Here is an 18,902-nt window from a genome sequence, read left to right as displayed (position 1 = left end):
TTTATATAGCACATTTAAAAACATAATTTACAAAGCATTTCAAAACAGAAGCAGGATACTCAGGAAGATGATATAACAGGCAGTCCAATGAGAGTTATGAAAGGTCAAGATAAGGTTAAAGCAATTTAAGATAAGGTTAAAGCAATTTAACACTTATTACACTAACAATTTAAGCAACACTTGCAAAATGCAAAAGTGAAAATATCAAAATAGTGAATAAAAACAGATATAACTGACAAACAGGCATCATATAAAAGCAATTAAACACGATTCATACACACCTGGATGTCGTTTAAGTTGGAAAAAGTATACAGAGTTTGGCTTTTAGTTTTACCCCAAACCCATGCGGGTACGACTTTTATTTTTGCAAGTTTTAACCGGAAGTGTATCATTTCAAACGTGCGTGACTTGACATCGAGCTGTGGCTCCCTGCCTCTGGAAGTGGAAGAAGTTGAGTCTCCTCAGTCATCCGCCGGCGCCGCCTCCTGTCCGCTCCGCTGCGGAGGACAGAGGACAGACTCACAGCGGAAACTTCTGCAAGGGGACACGCGAAGGTAGGCGAGCCAGTCCGGCCAAACTCTCTGCTTTTTCCTGCACAAAACCTGAGGGAAACGGCCATAACATGATGCCGGCAGGAGGCTGCTTACCACGCTCGTTTATCCACCAGTGTTCCTGCAGACTTTGAATTTCGCCCTCATTTTGTCTTTCATGTCTTTCAGTTTTCCATGTGCTGTCACAGGGTCATGATATGCACCTCCACGGACTTAACGTTGTCTTGTGGTGTTTGCGCAGTGTTCCAATTTCCTCCAAAAATCTGTCTTCGGATTGACTCATCTCATCATTGAGTGATGACAAGGCAGCCTGTGTGTGTGTGTGTGTGTGTGTGTGTGTGTGTGGGATGATGTGGCTGAAAGCAGACATCAGGTTCATAAGTGAAAACTGACCTGGTGTCAGTCACCGGTTGGGGGAGCAACCTGCAGCTTCTCACTGATGGCGAACAGCTTACAGCATCTTATAAGGACCGACGACAATTCAGATTCGACCTTTCAGTAACAGAGATGATGTATGAAAACTGGTGGCAAATGTTAGATTAGTCATTTTATCCGTTGATTTTGCAGAAATCTGCAGGTTTATGTCTATACTGATTTTTCTTCAGTAGCCCAGAGTGGACAAACAAGCGTAGTAGTTGTAGTTCCAAGTTGTAGTTGCATTCTGTGTAGCCTCATTTTGCTTTGTTTGTTTATTGGTTTTTTTTGTTTGTTTGTTTTGGTATATAAATGCATCATCTCATTATTTCAGTTGGGGCCATGCAGATACCAGATGCTATGAGAAGTGTCACATCCTCTTACAGCAGGTGCTGTAATTTGCTTTGTGTATGCTGATGGTGACATATGCAATACAGTGAGTTTGGTTTCTCAGGTCTTGAGTTCGTAGTCAACCTGGAATGCTGATAATTAATAGCGTAAACACTGAATTTCATCATAACATTGACAGAGAAGCCGTAGTTAAGGCTGACTGCCATCCTCACGTGGGACACAGACCAGTCTAAGAGCTTGATGGGATCGATAAAGAAGGTGAGAGCTGAAACAGCTGCATGGTTAATCATTTAGCTGATTGACAGATATTTTGACATTCATTTAAGACACTTTCAAGCCAAACAAAAGGAAAAACAAGCCAAACAGTCAGGGTTCCACCTTCCCTGCTTCTCGTCGTCTTACGTGACAATGAGCTGAGTAAATCTTTGTTGTTATGGCCTGCTGGCAGTCCTAAAAAACTGCCCAGAAATGGATATGAGAAAAGACAGAGAGAGAGAGAAAACCTTCCACTACCATCTGTGCTGTGTTCCCAGTGCTGCTGGCTCACTCTCTTCGTGTCGAGTCAGCTCTCTCTCTCACTAAATATTGTTTCAGACTCGAGAGGCACATTTTCAGAGCGAGGGGAGCACATCCGAGGTTCTCCGGCCTGTTTATGTTCCCACTTTTCATCTGCACGCTGTTTATTTGGGAAAATTGGGAAAGGAATGCCTGCCTCTTTCCTCTTTCTGTCTTCGTATAGCAGATAGAGAGAATCAGAGTTAGGCTGAGAAATTTCCCTCAGTTCCTTTTATTATTTCCATCACCTGCTCAGAGGTTTCATGTGGAGATCTGTGTGAGTCTAGACTCCTTTTTTTTTTTTTTAATGAGGGTATAATTGCAGCTGAGGCTGTCGGAAATGCTGCATCTGACTTGTGACATTTTTCTTATGTGCCATTTGATCCCACAGCCTCAAGGTCTTATTAGAAAAGAGAAGCCGCACCGCCGGTCTAATGAAATAATAAACTGAACCCAAAGCTGATTCATGAGCTATTCCTTGATCAAAGTGTAAACTGTGTGTGTGTGTGTGTGTGTGTGAGTGTGTGTGAGAGGGGTGTGTGTGGAGAAGTGCTAGACTTGAAGCTATAAGCTGAGGGACACTTAGCATCTGTTCGCTCCACACAGACTTTACTTTGAGACGGTCATATGGCTTTGATTAGTGTGCTAGTTTTCGGACAGCTCCACACTCCCTGGCAACGGTTAAAGACAAGGACAGCATAGTTAGTGCCAGTCTTTAAAAAAAAAAAAAAAAGCTTACTGTACATCCCTTATGCCACATGAAAAAGCACACCAGTCACCGCTCACCAGTAGATGACAAGATGAAAAAATGACGTGTCAAAACGTTTCTGGGTCCACTGGCTTGATTACATCGCAGATTTGGCCCACCCTTAAATTCCCACCTAATTACCCTGAACGGTCCAACTTTGCTCTCCCTTGTTAACAACGACCTCTTTCTTCTCCCCTCCTTCTTTTCTGTTTTGCAAATTGTGATCGCATTGGAAATTGTGTGGCTTGTCTGCAGCCCGGACCAATCTCTCTGTCTCTTGGCCGTGATTGCAGCTATATATATATATATATATATTTATATATTTATATATGCTTGATATTCGCAGCTAATCCAAGCAAAACACAGAATAGAGAGCAAGCGTATGTGCTTACTTGGCCTGCTGACAAACACAAGTTTTTGATTTTGCCAAAAGTGATACAGCCCAGAGGGAAAGTTTTGCACAACAGACCACGGAAGATGTACGACACCATCACCTCTGCGAGACAGCTTACTCTTAATTTAGCTTCATTTCTGTGCAGTTTATAATGGAGTAATAATTTACCAAGAAGGCAGTGCATGCATGTTGTTGTGGGGATCTTTTCAAGGCTGTCCACAAATCTTTTTAAGCAGCTTTACTTAAAAAGCACCAAGGGACAGCACTGGGAGGAGGTAGGTGGAGGGGGTTTGAATCTCTCCCTCTTTCTCATGTTTAAATAAACAAAAGCAGAGCTAGTAGTAATGAAAAGCACTTGATATCAAGCTGCAAGTTTAATAACCCCACAATAAATTGAGAGCGGGAGCAGAAGAAGTAATGAAAATGGAGGGGAGTTTGGCTTGTGCAGGAAATGACTGGGAGAAAGCGGCCTGAGGGAGGGGAAGAGAGTTTCTGTTGTTCCACATATGAGGGAAGCTGCAACGGTACAAAGACCCCTTAGTGTTTTTTAAGCAAGCTCTCCCTTTACTGTGCCTTGTCTGAAATCAAATGAGAGGCACATTAAGGCTCTTTTCAACTCATTCCTGCACACTCAGTTCAGGGTATTAACACTCAACAATGGCTCTCCCAGCTGACTCGAACAGCTTACACTCTGCTGTCTGTCTTTCATTCCTCTTGGGCTTTGCTCTCGTTTTTTTTTTTTTTCTTTTTTTTTCTTTTCCTCTGCTTTTCAGGAGGCAACTTGTTCCCCCTGCTCTCGTCACCAAAAGATTTCCCATCTGCTTCCGATTACCTTTGGCTGCAGTTGGTTAGCCGCCAGCCATCTGGGCCAGTGTGGCGTCTCCGCTCGCTCTCCTCTCCCCAGACGGCTCTGAGGGAGGGATGGAGGGGAGGCCGGGACAGGAGTGAACTGGGTGGGCAGACTTTACTGGAGAACAGCAAGGGTTGGGTTTTAGCTGACGCTGCAGTCCATAGCCAGGAAACTCAGAGAGAAGGGCACCCATGAAAATGCAGCTACTCCTGATACTACTCCTGATGTTTTTGTAATTGGTGTGGGGGGGGGTCCTGAGGAAGTAATTTTCCATTGTTGTTATGGAGCACACTTGCTTTATGTTGGTCTGTAAGTTTAAAAACAAACTCAAACAGAATCATGCTAAATAGAAACTTGGAAAATGGACAAGTGACAGGAGATAATAATCTGCGATGTCTGGCTGACTGAACTGTTGCCCCCAAATGACCATCAGATGCTGTCATACAAACTTTGCTTTCTGTTCAGCGGTTTGAAAGGGAAGGAGCAATCTTTATCCTGTTATTTCTGGCAAAGGAAAATGATAATAAACCATTGAATTTCACTGGCTTTGTGAAGTACTATGCGGATGATATGCAATTGTATGTCGACACAGGTCAGTTCAGGCCAACGTGTCCTGTATGTCCTCTGAAATTAAGAACTGGATGTCCGAAAAGTTCCTGCAAATGAAAGACCTGTCAGAGATTATTAGAATTAGCTCTCCTGGTCACTACACTTCTGTCTGGTTTAGTCTGGTTGTCTCATTAAAAAGAGGTTTATAATCTTTTGAAGTTCAGGGGAATAAAATGGTGCAATACTGTTTTTTTAAGACATTCGATCAAGATTAGGTCATTGATCTTGCTCACTGATCTGGAGAAGGCAATCCATGCTTTCATTTTCTTCACACTTGATTGTTGTAATGTACATTATCCTGTTCTCAGCAGGCTAAATATCTAAGATAGTCAATTGAAAAATTCAAAACTGGTCCTCATTGGCCTACACTGACTACCTGTCAGTTTTTATGGCTTGATTGTCAGATATGATCAACAGGATTGTTGTATATTTGATGTGTTTCTTTCTTAAAAAGTTACTATTCGTCGATGCATTGTTATCGGATTTTAAAAACTGAAATAAATATCAAGTATATAATTATTATATATTCTTTATCTCAGATGTTAACAAGCTTCATATAGACACTCATACCGTCCCGTCTGCTGGCCAGGACGCCAGCCAATTAGTAAGCTGTACAGTCAGGCAGCCAGCCAGCAAGTCACTCAGCCGTACAGGCAACCACCACAGTCAGCCAGCGTAGCAGTGATGGCAACCTGCTGCTCCTCTCAAATTGGCTCATTTTACCCCCAGAGCCTCTGACATAATACCCACTTCAAGCCCTGTTTGGGCATTAAGCGCAGCTTTTTAACAAGATCAATGGCTTCCTTTGTGTTTGAACTCTTTCCGGTGGGCAGGCAGCTTAAAGAACGGGGCCTCAGGGGCCCCCAGGTTGGGACCTGCTGTCGTCTCTGGTCATCAGAGTGAAAGACACGGTGTTTGCCCTTTGCCAAAGCCAAGATTGATTAGCTGAAGGAACAATGCAGGACTGGGCGGTCTTTCACTGGACACTGAATATGAACTGGGTAGATTTGTCTTGTTAGACTGGGAACTGCATGGGTCAGTGGGATCTCATGCTCCCTCCCTCCCTCTCTCTCTCCCTCCCTCTCTCTCTCTCTCCCTCTCTCTCTCTCACTCTCTCTCTCTCTCTTAGTTTGTGTTTCACCATCTCCCTTGTTCCTCCCATCTTTTTGAGCCTAAATCCGTCTCACCCCTCCCTTTTCACTCCCTTTCCTGGCCTTCCTCTTCCTCACTGAACAATTTCTCTTCCACAGGACTACTGAGAGGAGTCCGAACCCAGCGCTGCAGCTGAGCCCCTCGGGAGATCTCTCCAGGCCTTTTCCACTCCTACGAGGTCTTGTCCAGGATTCATCGCCACTTGCTGATCAGGACAGTGCAGAGGCTGCTATGTCTGTCTGAACTCACAGATCTTGCTTCAGCCATGGCCCAACAGCGCGCTGAGCTGTCCCACTGCTAGGCAACGGGGCATCCGAGAGGGCTGAAGACATGTTGGGACAGACGGCCGGGTACCACTGCACTGAAGTCTGTTACTATAGCAATTACTGTAGTAACCATGGAAACGCTATGGAGGACTGGTCTGGTCTGCACTGTCATCGTCGTCATGTTTGCCACCGAGGTCGAAGGAGGTCGCAGAGATGAATTTGCTCAGTCACAAGGTGAGAGAAGGTTAGGATTAATGTGCCGCCTGTGAGATCATCAGTGACTGATGATCTCAGCCACATCAGGCTGACTTTTAGACAACAAATCGTGGCACAGGAAAATCTACCGAGAGCCTGTTTCAAACCATAAATAAATCATGTCATTTGATTTGGACCGTCACCCATTCTGGTCTAATGCACACAGAGACATTAAAAGGATAAAATAAACGTTAAAAGCTCCAATGGTAGTTGAATTTATATTATATTATCACTCACCCTAAACCTAATCATACCTGAGTTTTTGTCCTTGAAATTCAGCATTTTTTTTCTTTAAGTTTGAGAAATTATCAATATGGTTTTTCTACAAAAGCGTCTTTGTTCAATAAACAAAGTCAAAGTTCTCACGCATGTCTCAATACAAGCAGCTATTCTGCAATTTTAAATAAATAAAATAGTCTAAAACAGGAAATAAAAAACAGATTTTAAAGAGGGATTATGTGGTCAGAGAACAAGCCAACAAGATTGTGAATGTGACAGTCGATGCCTGTTTTTATTATTTGACAGTTTTTTGAAACTTGATGCTACAGACACATTTTGATCTGTACCAAAAAGTGATTGCGATGTGTTTCTCAGCCCTACCTTCAACAGCTTTAGAAGTATCCCTAAACCTACCTGGTTTATTGGTAAAGTTGTCCCTGCAGCCTTCACAGAAGTGCGTCAGAGCGGCTGCGTAATTTCAGGAGATTTCTTCTTTTGTTTTTTTTATGACGAGATAATGCATCAACTCATGTGCAGGTGTCTCTGAAGCTGGAACGCTGGAGATCGATGTCACATCTACAATAAAGTTACAGCAATCCTATTACCATTCTATATATTTATTTCTATCATAGACGTGTGGTGTTCAGCCTTTGCCACCAAACAGCAGAACAGTGTCAGACTGGTGTCCCAACCAAGTCTGCAGCAGACCTGAAGCCAGGTTGCATAACATGTTAACAGGGTTGACCTTTTCAAACCAATCAAAAATTCAGTGTGCAAAGAGTTTCAGAGACCTGGATTGGAATTAAACACACTATTAACAACACAGACTTTATTCTATGAGGTCTTTATAAATAGTGGGAAAACATCATTGGTTTATTGTCTGTGATCCTGGCTTTATGCTGCGGGTTGCTTTGATTATTTTCGGTCTTTGAGAACAAGAGTACTTTAATGTATTTTATGGCAAAGGCGCCCAGAGCAAAATCTGTTTTCCATTTCAGTAAAAAAAAAAAAAAACAACAGAAAAACAAAAAAACCCCAAAAAACAACCTTCTCAGTGCTACCCTTGTTTAAAATATCAGAATAAAAGCCTCTTTTTAATTTGTATTTAATTTCAGTATCTGATCACAGTATAGTTTAATTTTAATTTGAGGATCAACATGTGTTCTGCAGTCACCGTAATTGTTTTTATTTATAGTTCACATGCAGGGCGCTCAGACGAAATGAGCCGTGGAAAGCGTTTCAGGTCTGACCCGGCTGTCTGGGCGGCTGAGGCCCTCTCCAGGCCTGCAAGTCTGGGCTGCTGAACTTGAACTCTTCTTCCACAAATCATGTTACTGTGACACAGCCCACGTGCCCGCCCTCCTCACCTTAAACCACACAGTCAGCCCGGCTCCCTCACACACACACACACACACTGAAGCTGAAATCCCCCGAAGGCAAAGACATAAAATCCCGGAGTGTCCGTGTCTCATCACCCAGAACAAGGCCGCGATTGTGTATTTCCTAAACTTAACCTCTGACCCCCTCAAAGCCATCTGTCTCCAATCTGCCATGCTGCTTCCCTTAAACCCTGACGTGGCTTGTTCCCTCAGAAACTTGATTTTCCACAGGTACAGGCAGTTCGGTCTTTAAAGTCGCACTAATTAATATTTTTATACTAACAATGGATCGAATGACTGCATGTAATGTGAAAGGAGCTGGAGCATTTTAGCATTGGTTTTAGCTCGTTGATTCTGCAGCTATGTGATGATGTGTTCTCGGCTTGTTCTGTTGTCCACAAGTGTCCAACAAAAACAGCTGATGCAACTTTAACAGGAAGTCATCACAGTGAATTGGATCGTATCACGCATGTCATCCATAAGAAATACAAAAATGTTGTGCTGTCACCCTGATCGAAGGAAGCTACAAAGAAGATCTATCGCAAAGCTTTGACAAATTCATAGCTGAAACCATTTTTGATTTGTTTTCATTCTGTCGAAAGCAACATGCACACAACACAATATTTACAAAACAAGGGAAATCTTGGCAGTGAAATGTTTTATTTTTATGATACGCTTCCTCTCCCTCTAAGTTTGTTTCTCTCTCTTCCCTGTGAACTTGAGTCTCGTCCAGGTCTTGGCTCATATCTTAACACAGACGATAACCCCATTGAGTCATTTTTGAGTAAACCTCTTACGAGAGCAAATGAAATAATGGGAAAATTACTAGAAACATAAAGATGTTGTGTCCAACTGTGTGCAGAGTCTGTGCGAGAGGATAAACATGCAGCAGTTTGACTTTTTAGCTTTACGCTAAAGCTTCATTTTTATTTAATTTCCTCTCTTTGTTGACATGTTTTTAAAGAACTCACAAATGAAATAAGCAACCACGTTATATTCTGTCTACTTAAGTCATTCCCCCTTAAGTAGACAGAATATACTGCACAGAAAAAAGAGGCAGTTATGAGGGTTGGATGGGTGGTTGGGCAGTGGGGTGGAAGGCCAGCCACTGGTGACCTACTGTGACTCCTTCAGTGGTTCTATATCTATATGCATTACATAGCCAAAATAATGCGAGCAACTGAACTATGTGCCCACATGTCATTGCTGAACATCTCATTAGAAACCGTGGGCAGTAATCCACCACTGTAAGAGTCTTCACTCTGCGGGAAGAATGAAGACTCAATGATTTCCACAAGATTTTGAAAGCTGGCTGCAGGGATTTACGTTCAGCCACAGAAGTTTTACTGAGGTCGGATAGGCCCTGATGTTCCTTTCCAGTTCATTCCAAAGGTGTTGGGTGGGGTTGAGGTCGGCGCTTTGTGCAGGCCAGTTAAGTTCATCCACACCAAACTGGGAAAACCAGTTTGGTTGTTTTGTCAACCTGGCTTTGTGCATGGGCACATTGTTGTGGTTGAAACAGAAAAGGATTTTTCCCCAAAAAGCTTCCACAGACTTGGAAGTATGCTATTATTATCGTATACTGTAGCATTAAGAAAATGATTTTTTGGGAACAAGTGACTGTTTCATGTTTATTTCAGCTTCATTTACAGCTGAGCTAAGTGTGACGGCTTCTAACGAGATTATTACCTAAACCTGGGCAACTCCCATCATTTTTCACTCTTGTAGCAGATGTTTGAAACGGGGTAGAGCAATCAGCTTTTGGCCTGAGGTGCCACGAAGGTGTGTCTGGGATGGAGGGAGGGACGGTTTTCCATCCAGATTATTTCCTTCCACTATTTTCATTTGGCGATAACAGAAATCAGGGTGATGCTGCGCTCATGGGTGGAAGGGTGTATTTATCAGCACAGAAACTTCTGTATGAAACCCTTTTAGACAGGGAGTGTCTCCTGTTAAATTTAGTAAGTGTGTTTCCACTTTTCAGTTTTCTCTTTGCTTTGATGTCTACTTAACATTTTCATCAGCAAACTGCAAGGTTGCCAGGGCTCAGTTTCCTACTCATTAAGAGATGAAATATCAAACATGTGTGCTAGTTTATACTCATGCTCTTTACTGGAGAGGACAGGGCAGGAATGATCTTGTGCAAAGAGGATATGAAAGAGTGAGGCAGGACGTGATGATAAGTGTGTTGTGAGATGTTTTGTGTGCTGTTTGTAAAGCAGTATCGTCCACCAGGTTTATTAAGTGGCCTCAGGCTTGGTGAGAGGGTAAGAGATGCTTGTGTACATCAAGGCATTCCTCATCCATCTCATCAAAAGTCATGGCTGTAAAGCCATTGATACGTGTTTGCTCGAATTTCCAAATGTGGTTCTCCACTTTACATACTGTGTTTACATGGTTTCATTCTGTAAACAACGGTGATACTGCTGCTCTGAACATCTGTTGCTTATCTGGGGGAAACTATGGGAAACAACATGAACCGTTAGCGAAACAGGGACGTGTTAATGATTTAATCCATTTCTAGCAACTGAACCACTTTCTGCTTGCTTTTTTACATTAGCCATATCTAAAGGGGCAGTTCACATCGAAACATCTGCATATTATTATTTATCTGTTGTGCTATTTATCCATTTAGGTAGTTTGTTTTGGTGTGGTGCTCAAAGCACAAAAGTACATTCACTCTCACCAAAACAATGCAGATGGATAAATAGCACAGCAGATAAGTTGAAGATTATGTATTTTTGATTTTAAGGTGAATTGTCCCTTTAAGAACAACATGTGTCTTTTTACCTCGTGGGATGGAACAGACAGTGAACAGGACTTGCTGAAAGTCCTGTGGAGAGGAAGCTTATACTTCTGCTCAAAGCTCAAACTACATACTGATTTGTTTTGCTGGTTTTTATTAGTGTACAGTTTATTCTGTGTGAGGTCTCCTTAATTTCTTCCTTGTAGGTGAGTTATATCTACTTTATTAACACCTTTCTTTTATTTTCTCTCCAGGAGCTTTTCCTGTGCTTCCAAGTTAATGGTAATACCATCTGCCTGATTACTTGCTGTGGTTTGTGAGACCAGGGTGGATGAGTTGTGGGAAACAGATCAGAGCTCTAAGGAAAGTAATGGTTTTGAGCAAGTTCGCGGAATAGTGCTGATGTGGTTTCAGTGCCTTCAAGTGTCCATTTTAAGCAATTTTAACCATTCTTTGGTGTAATTTCTCAACTCTGTTTTTATATTTAATTAATAAAATCTGCAAATGTTTTTTAATGAAAATAATGGTTAGCTGCAACACCAGAAAAACTAAGAACCTGAGATAATCATCATAAGCAATATAAAAATGACAAACAAGTTAGTTAGTAGTTACTTAGTAGATCTTTGTTGAGCGTTATAACAAACTAAAAACTAAAGGTAAAGACATTTTGTCAGGAGTTGATGGAGACCAAAACAGCTTAAGGAAGATTGTAATCGGATCAGAATCAGTCTTGATTCAATCACTCTTGTGATCGGAAACACGGTTTCAAATGTTGAAGCGTTTCTTCAGATGTTTCTCCTTGTCCTCTGAATATGTTTAGGCAACTGTTTGCTAACACGTGAGCATTAACTTTGCAAGACCATACTACATAACAGGTGTGTGTGTTTCCTGTTTGTTTTGGAGTTATTTTGTTCCTGTGTAACCAAAAATCAGTTATCACTTCGTGGTTACACTCTGCTCGCCTGATAATGATTGGAGTTGATGGATTCAAACGTGTAGGCACATATTTTGCCACCTGCAGTTTCAGTCAAACATCCTGTTGCTAGTAGCAACCGCTTTTGGCTCAGTTCCACAGCAGCTGCAGTTCAACCAACAGACGGCCACCATTTTGTCAAACCTGTGAACAAGCAAATGTTCTAATATCTACCATCTAATTGTCCTCGATGGATGAGTATTTTTAGGTGCTGCTTTTATTATGGTTTGTTTTGGTTGTTTTTGTCACTGAGGATGTAGAAGATATAGATTTTAGTGTTTCTGTGCTCAGGCTAATTCAAACCCTCTAAACTAGCTAGGCATCATTAGCTAATATTTGTATATCTTTTTTACTCGACCTACTTGCACCTTTATTTTGCTATCCTTGTGCTGCTGTGACAATGTGAATTTCCCCAGTGCGGGACAAATAAAGGTCTGTCTTAACATGTTGCCAATGCTAATTAGCTGTTCAGTACCTGTTAGTTAGCATAATTTTGCTACTGTTAAATTACTGTTAATGTGTTTTGTTTTGTTTTTTTCTTCTTCTTCTTTCTTTTGCAATCTGCTAATTTTGTATCTCCAGCAAAATAAGATTACATACTGAGATAACCCTATTGATATTTGATAGTGAATTTGTGAATCCAGTTGTTACCATAGTAGCTAATAGCTTCAGTGTTGCTAACTGCAATGCCTCAATGAAACAAGGGGAGTTAATTTTTTGTGTCAATCTGAACAGAGTTTTACAGCAGACATGTGGTCAGAACAGGCAACCAAATCCAAGAGAGCATAAGCAGGCAGGAGACATTGTGTTAGCATTTTGGCATCAGGCTTAATGAGGTAATTGGGAGCAGGTGTGCAGGTGGGTTTGCTGTAGAGGTCAGGTAAAACGAAAAAGCAGACAACACATCTAAATGATCTGGGTTTTCATCCTAGGCTGTTTTCGCGGTCTCACGAAAACTTTCCGGGCCATCCAGTCCTTAACCCTTTGGCAAATGTGTTTCGCTAGATAGCTGTGCACCTACATAGTGAGGGAATAAAAGTAAACATAAAATTAATGATGCAAAAAATGGTAACTCATTCACCATTTTTGAAATGGGAACAAACCATGCTCCATTTTTGTTCTTATGGCTAAAACCACTTGAATGTGGAACATATTTTTTACTTTCCATGTTGAAAATACAGTACAATCTTATGAGTTTCATGTGAAGGCATCATTTGTAGTTGTGTTTGCTGTTTATTTAAGCCAGATCTATCCACTGCTTATACAGTGTTGTTTTCCCAGTACAGAGTTCTCCAAGTCTGTACCAGGGAACTCTGATCTCTGGGTATTTACTTTGTGTGGGAAGGGGCTACTTCTCCACCAACTGAGGCCAAAGGTTTGATGAAAACTGGGCTCATTTGCTGGTGACCTTTACCCGTTAGTTAGCTGACGTTGGCTATTTGGAGCTGTGTGTGTTTGGACAATAAATCTCCACCAGGCTCCGGCACAGACTTGGACAGACAGGAAGTATACAGTTTCAGTGTGTCCATGGCAACATCCCCTTGGCCTCATGCAGGAGGGGGTTCTTGGAGTAGAAGGACCTTCTCAGTAATGGGCCAAAAAGGCTGCAAGTTTCTCTTTGCCAACAGGGTTACTCTCTCAATAAAAAGACCCATAGTAATAGTCACCATAAGCAACTCCAAAATCCTCAACTGTTTTTAATTAGAGTCAATTAGATTAAGCTGATTTTTGGCTTTATTAAGTTAAACTCTGAATTTGGTTTTATGCCTTCTCTACTTCCCTCCCTGTAGCTGCTTTCCTGTCCAGTCTTGGCCAGTATGAGATTGCCATCCCAGTACGTGTAGGACCTAATGGTGAGATGCTGGATACAGAAAAGACTCAACATCACAGAAGAAGAAGACGCAGTACTGAAGACAGGATGCCTGACTCTGTATAATGCTTTTTGAAATTGTTTCCATTTATTTTCATACTGTTTGCTTGTCTTGCATTTATATACATTTAGATTACTCTCTAAAATACTTAGCATTCTGATCCAAGAGCATTTATAAGCTGAACTCTGAACTTTTCTCTCTCATAGCTCTTCTACCAGCTGTCCACATCGCGTAACAACTTCCTGCTGAACCTGACCTTGCAGGGAGGCCTGCTGTCTAGACAGTTTAGAGTAGAGTACTGGAAGAGAGGTCGTTTAGCCTGGAGTCACCCTTATTCTCCGCACTGTCACTACGTAGGACACCTCCAAGACCAGCCACACTCCAGTAAAGTGGCCCTGAGCAACTGTAACGGCCTGGTAAGACTGAAACCTTCAAGTCTAATCCACATCTAATCCACTGAGCAAGGTCAGCAGCAGCAGCACCGCAGGCTGAGCAAATAAGGGATCAGTAATGCTTGATTTTGGATATCAAAACACAAAATTTTAACAAACCTTGAGTACTCAAGCCAGCTTAATCTTTGCCCAGACCAACTATTGCAGTCCTCAGAAATTGAAATTAAATTAGGTTTTGGATGTGGAGATTCATCCTAAAAAGTTGTTTTATTTTCATTTTCTTACTTCTGTTTCTGCTGGTAACTTCCCAAGTGTAGAATACACTGTGCTATCTTGATAAATATCCAGTTCAGGTACTTTAAACTTACAGATTTGGACCAGCATGTAACAATCAGGGATACGTCCTTTGTCAAAGAAATCTTCTTCACCAATAGTGACATCTGTAGATTATATTGTACTCCAGCCAAAGAAAGTGCTTGGTTCTGAACATAGTATCAGCATGCATGAAATGAGCAAGGTTTAATGTTGTGACCATATACCTATTCCAAACGGGCTCATTTGAAGGTAGCCATCATAGAGGGACAAGATGATTTTACAAATAAAGACATTAAACACACTTTCAAATTGTCTCTCCCTAAGGGCATTAATTCAAAAGTGATTTAAGTAGTTGTGTGAAGAAACAAAAAAGAGGGCTCTGCAAACCTGGTCAGTTGCTGTGTTAAGTGGGCATGATTGTCGGTTTCAGACACAAGACACAAGAACTGTTGGAAGCAGCCGTCCCATTCTGATGTGGGGTGAGACATTTCAACAAGCACTTCGTTTGAAGTTTGAGGTCTGAAACCTGGAACCCAAAATGCATCAAGTCCTGGCATGCTCCTCTTGTGACTGTTTAAAGGCAGACTAGGAAATGGAGGAGGTTATTAAGTGACGCTGTGTTCAACAAGGCAGTCTATGGGAATATGTGCTTGGAGAAAAAAAATAAACTTAACAGAGAAAGTTTAATCATCTGGAAATTGTAAGAGCTTGACTGGATCACTTAATTGTGATGCATCATTTTGTTGGCTGAAATCATTTTCCACGTCCACAGCGCTGCGTATCTGTGTATCCTCACACTACAAACAGCAGGCTCCACAATAACAGTTGTATACACAGCTGAGGATTATATGTGTTCACAAAGCGTTAATAAGCCGCACACGTAATTACTGTTGGTCAGACCAGTGTGAGTACATTCACCAGCGAGCGGGGCTGTGTGTCCAGGGGAGCATCACTAACTTTATTATGGGATTAAAGGCACTTTGAAAGCTGCCGCAGTGAGTCGAGGGGAGACACTCACTCTGGCCAAGGCCAACACATCTGAACAGCATCAAAGGAAGTGTTAGTGTATCGCTCTATGTCTCACTCGCTCATTTTCCTCGCTCTCATTCACTCTTTCATGCTCACATGTGTGTGTTTGTTCTGTGGGGTCCTGATCCTTTTCTCATATGGGTCCACAGTTTGCAAAAGAGGACCCTGTGATGGGGGACAGTGTTTGGAGTGGGCAATATGATGATAAAGTTGAATTTGTTATTTCCCACTAAGCAGCAAATGTACGTGTCTCATTATAGTCTCATTAACAGTCTAATACTTGTCAGGACATTACTGTCTACTACAGTTTTTGTTTTCGCAACCATTAGTTGTTAGTTGTTAGATGTTTTTCTTCTGTTTTCACTAACTAATCATCCATCATCACGATGTAGAAGTTACAGCTTTAAATGATTTGTATATTTAAGATTCATGCAAAAGAGGCTCTCAGCTGTCTGCAGTGCTAAGTCAACTACTTGCCTCTCAAATTATTGAAAACCTATATACTATACATGTAATGTGTCTTTGCTTAATGGTGCTGTTTCCTTGTCATCTCTGCCTGCTGGCCTTTGCTTCAAAGAGGTGGATGACAATGTAGATTGTACTATTAACGTTATCACTACAGTGTCATTGTATATTTAAACTAAGTGCTTATGTTATTTCTTTATTATCTTTATTTGTATGGTACCGTGACCAAAAGTCAAAAGTCAGTTCCTCTTGAGGTTTTGTCAAGAGTCTCACTGTGGAGTGGACTGTAGACTGACTGTAGCTCTCCTCAGACGGTCTGTGTAAGGTGACGTTTGAGATTTTTGTTATCATGAGAGATTCCCATTATTCTATTCTATTGTATTTTATTCTGTTCTATTCTACGTATCTGTCTCTCTGCAGCAGGGGGTGATTGTTGCAGGGGGAGAGGAGTACCTGATTGAACCCCTTGTTTCACCAGATAACCAGACAAGGATGGAGAGGGGGGAGAGAGCAGAGGGGCGCCCCCATGTGGTTTATAAGCGGTCATCGCTCCGCCATCAGTACAAGGGCCAATCCTGTGGAGTCATTGGTGAGAGGAGAGATATTCTGGTCTTTTTAGCGGCAGCAGTGAGGTCCAGACTAAACTGCCTCAGGCTGATTTGCATAGCAGCCAGCAGTAGAAGATTGTGGTTGTGTCTGAGTTTCCAGTTGTGATTGGGTGTGACTGAGTCTGAGTTGCAGGGCGTTGCTGCAAAAGCATTAAGTTTGTTCATAAAACTAACTTTTGACAAATTTTAAGAAAACAACCCACGTTGTAATGCTTATCCTGCTCATGATTCATGGAAAGCGCATTCAGGCGTCATTCTGTTTGGTGAATTGTTTAGTGAATGATTCTGTTTTTAATGTGTAACTGGCTGTTGTTGTGCTTTTGTGGGTTTCTTCTTTGTCCTCCAAAATGTGAACTTGTGTGATCTTCCTCAGATGAGAAGCCGATGAAAGGTGCATCGTGGTGGCAGCGAACGCTGAAGACGCCTCCCCATCATGTCGGTCGCGGCCAACTGCCTCTGAAGCGCTCAGTTAGCCGCGAGCGCTACGTGGAGACTCTGGTGGTGGCTGACAAGATGATGGTGGGTTACCATGGTCGTAGAGACATCGAGCAGTACATCCTGGCCGTCATGAATATTGTAAGTTTCACAACGCAAAAGATGGACATGCACAATGCATTAAAAAGCCACTGCGTTAGACAAAGTGGAGTTTTTCTTTATGAATGAACCAAGTAGATTTCTCATGCTTGGCAGAATCGTTCAAAGTTTTACAGTAAGACTGAGATAATCTGAAAAGAGTTAGTATAACTTCTCCAGGCTTTCAGCAACAATCCAGCAGCCAGTTATGATTTGGTTACTAACAGCTTGGAGTCAACTAAGAAATATTTTTGAAAAGATGAATGACTTCGATGGAAAGAGCAGAAATATCTACAGGCTATAAAAATAAGCCTCAGTGCTTCTCTAACACAGATTAATTGGAGAGTTGTTTATATAAAAATGTGTAAAAAAGAAACCCAGCAATTTAAGTTGAAATTAATCACCCTGAGACTTATTTGAGGAACCTTAATGATGCTTAAAGACAGAAAGAAAAATAAATGTGTGCACTTATTTTGATTTCTCCTAGGGTGTATTTTATCGTCTGCACTATTTCTGTCTCTGGGCATCTCTTCACACACAGTTAATCACTTTAAACCTATACACACACGTGTTAGGAATGCATTTAATGAAGGGTTGGTCAGCTGCTATTGTTACAAAGCAGGTTGCATCCGGAGTGTTACAGAATCACAGAAACCACCAGCATCTGTTTAGCGGTGTGGAGCAAAGTGGGCCAAATTACACCAGACACCAGTAATGACAAGTGTCTGAGTGCAGCTTTAGTGCCAGCAGTGGTTTTAACTCTGATCTTTTTTTATTACTGTCGAAGCTTTACCTCTTTAATGATCAGCTGTACTTCTGTTGCACTGACTTAACAGCTCTTTTAAGACCCTCTGACTAGTTTACCTCGTACATGAAATGTTTGGTTACAGTTTTGCTTATAGCTGAAAATGTGTCTTGATCAGAATGTGCATTAGGACTGGTCTCTGAGCAGGCACATCAAGACTGAGATTTTCTTTTCTGTGGCTTCTCCTGCCAATACAGATCTTAATTTCTGTGGGATTACTCCTGTGTCTCTTTCCAGTATTGTCTCAGCTTGAGTTTTATGTGCTCAACTGGTGTATCAGCTGTTTTTAAGACTGGTCTTTTCTTGTTTCCCTGGAGGTCAGGTTGCCAAACTGTTCCAGGACTCTAGCCTGGGGAATGCAGTCAACATTGTGGTGACACGACTCATCCTGCTCATGGAAGACCAGGTAAATATACTACTGTATTAAGTTGTGTTAAGTTCTTTTCGTGCTTGCCCTCAATGCTTGTACAAATCTCTTCCATGACCAGCATCTATGAGCTCCTTGTTTGTGTCATATTATTGGCTTAAGTGTCTTTTCCTCCACCAATCCCAGTGGACACTGAGTGTGTAAGCGGGCCTTGGCTGTAATGAAAGGGACAAGAGGGTGTAAGGAGACGAGGAAGAGGGAGATGGCTGAGGAAAGGCGGGACAGTCAGGATATGAGGGGGGTTGTTGTACCTGTCAAACAGAGCTGCTTTGTGACCGTTCTGCTGGTTACTGTGGTGAACAATGACCTCTCTGACTATTGCTATGACGCACATCCACGGTGTAGAAAGCTTTAAGTTAGATTTAGACTACGATGCAGAAGACATCAGCATCTAAATGTGCTTCGCCAAAAAAAACTGCACAAACCCAGATGCTGTTTTAGATATGTTTTACTAATATTTTCTAGCCAGACTAGCGGCATGACTTAATGGATAGCAGGTCAGCTGGTCACTTGGTTGACCACATTCGTACAGATTGACATTTTTCAACATCTATTGGATGGATTGCCATATACATTTGTATCAATGGTTCCCAGTCTTTGAATGCCTTCGGTGTTCCTCTGACTTTTACTTATGCTATATAATAGCCATGAAATTAGGCAGCGATAATAATTCCAATGAGTTTGTTTGTTTGTGGTATCCCCCTGTAACTGAAGCACTGTTTTGTGCGAATTATCTATCACACTAAACAATGAGGGTGAATGTTGTACTAGCATTGTACTCCAGCCTGTGGCCCTTTGCTGCATATCACCAATAAAAAATGCACAGCTGTACAAGCATAGTATAGGAGATGGTTGAGCATCTAACTACCCACTAACTGACTTTATTAGCCTGCCATTGACAGCCTGTGGTGAGATAGTGTGACCTTTATCATAATGTTGACCTTCTAGCACTCTG

General features: G+C 41.8%; 1 protein-coding gene across 6 annotated transcripts in view; it reads left to right on the top strand.

The window, feature by feature from the left end:
- The first annotated feature begins 392 nt into the window (after positions 1 to 392).
- The window catches only part of adamts10 (ADAM metallopeptidase with thrombospondin type 1 motif, 10), a 43,275-nt gene continuing 24,765 nt past the window's right edge, over positions 393 to 18,902 (top strand). Inside the window, exons 1-8 of one of the 6 annotated variants that reach the window (XM_046392096.1) lie at positions 394 to 554; positions 5,723 to 6,124; positions 10,744 to 10,771; positions 13,253 to 13,392; positions 13,540 to 13,749; positions 15,955 to 16,123; positions 16,516 to 16,718; positions 17,843 to 17,926. In XM_046392096.1, the coding sequence (XP_046248052.1) occupies positions 6,104 to 6,124; positions 10,744 to 10,771; positions 13,253 to 13,392; positions 13,540 to 13,749; positions 15,955 to 16,123; positions 16,516 to 16,718; positions 17,843 to 17,926 (855 nt within the window). In that variant the 5' untranslated portion in view covers positions 394 to 554; positions 5,723 to 6,103. Of the gene's footprint in view, positions 555 to 5,722; positions 6,125 to 10,743; positions 10,772 to 12,039; positions 12,321 to 13,252; positions 13,393 to 13,539; positions 13,750 to 14,470; positions 14,520 to 15,954; positions 16,124 to 16,515; positions 16,719 to 17,842; positions 17,927 to 18,902 lie in introns of those variants that run through there. The other 5 variants (XR_006843631.1, XM_046392095.1, XM_046392097.1 and 2 more) reach the window with 5 other exon arrangements.

This window comes from Scatophagus argus, chromosome 6 (genome assembly GCF_020382885.2).
Source record: "Scatophagus argus isolate fScaArg1 chromosome 6, fScaArg1.pri, whole genome shotgun sequence".
NCBI classification, from domain to species: Eukaryota; Metazoa; Chordata; class Actinopteri; family Scatophagidae; genus Scatophagus; species Scatophagus argus.
This window is presented reverse-complemented; position numbering and strand designations above follow the sequence as displayed.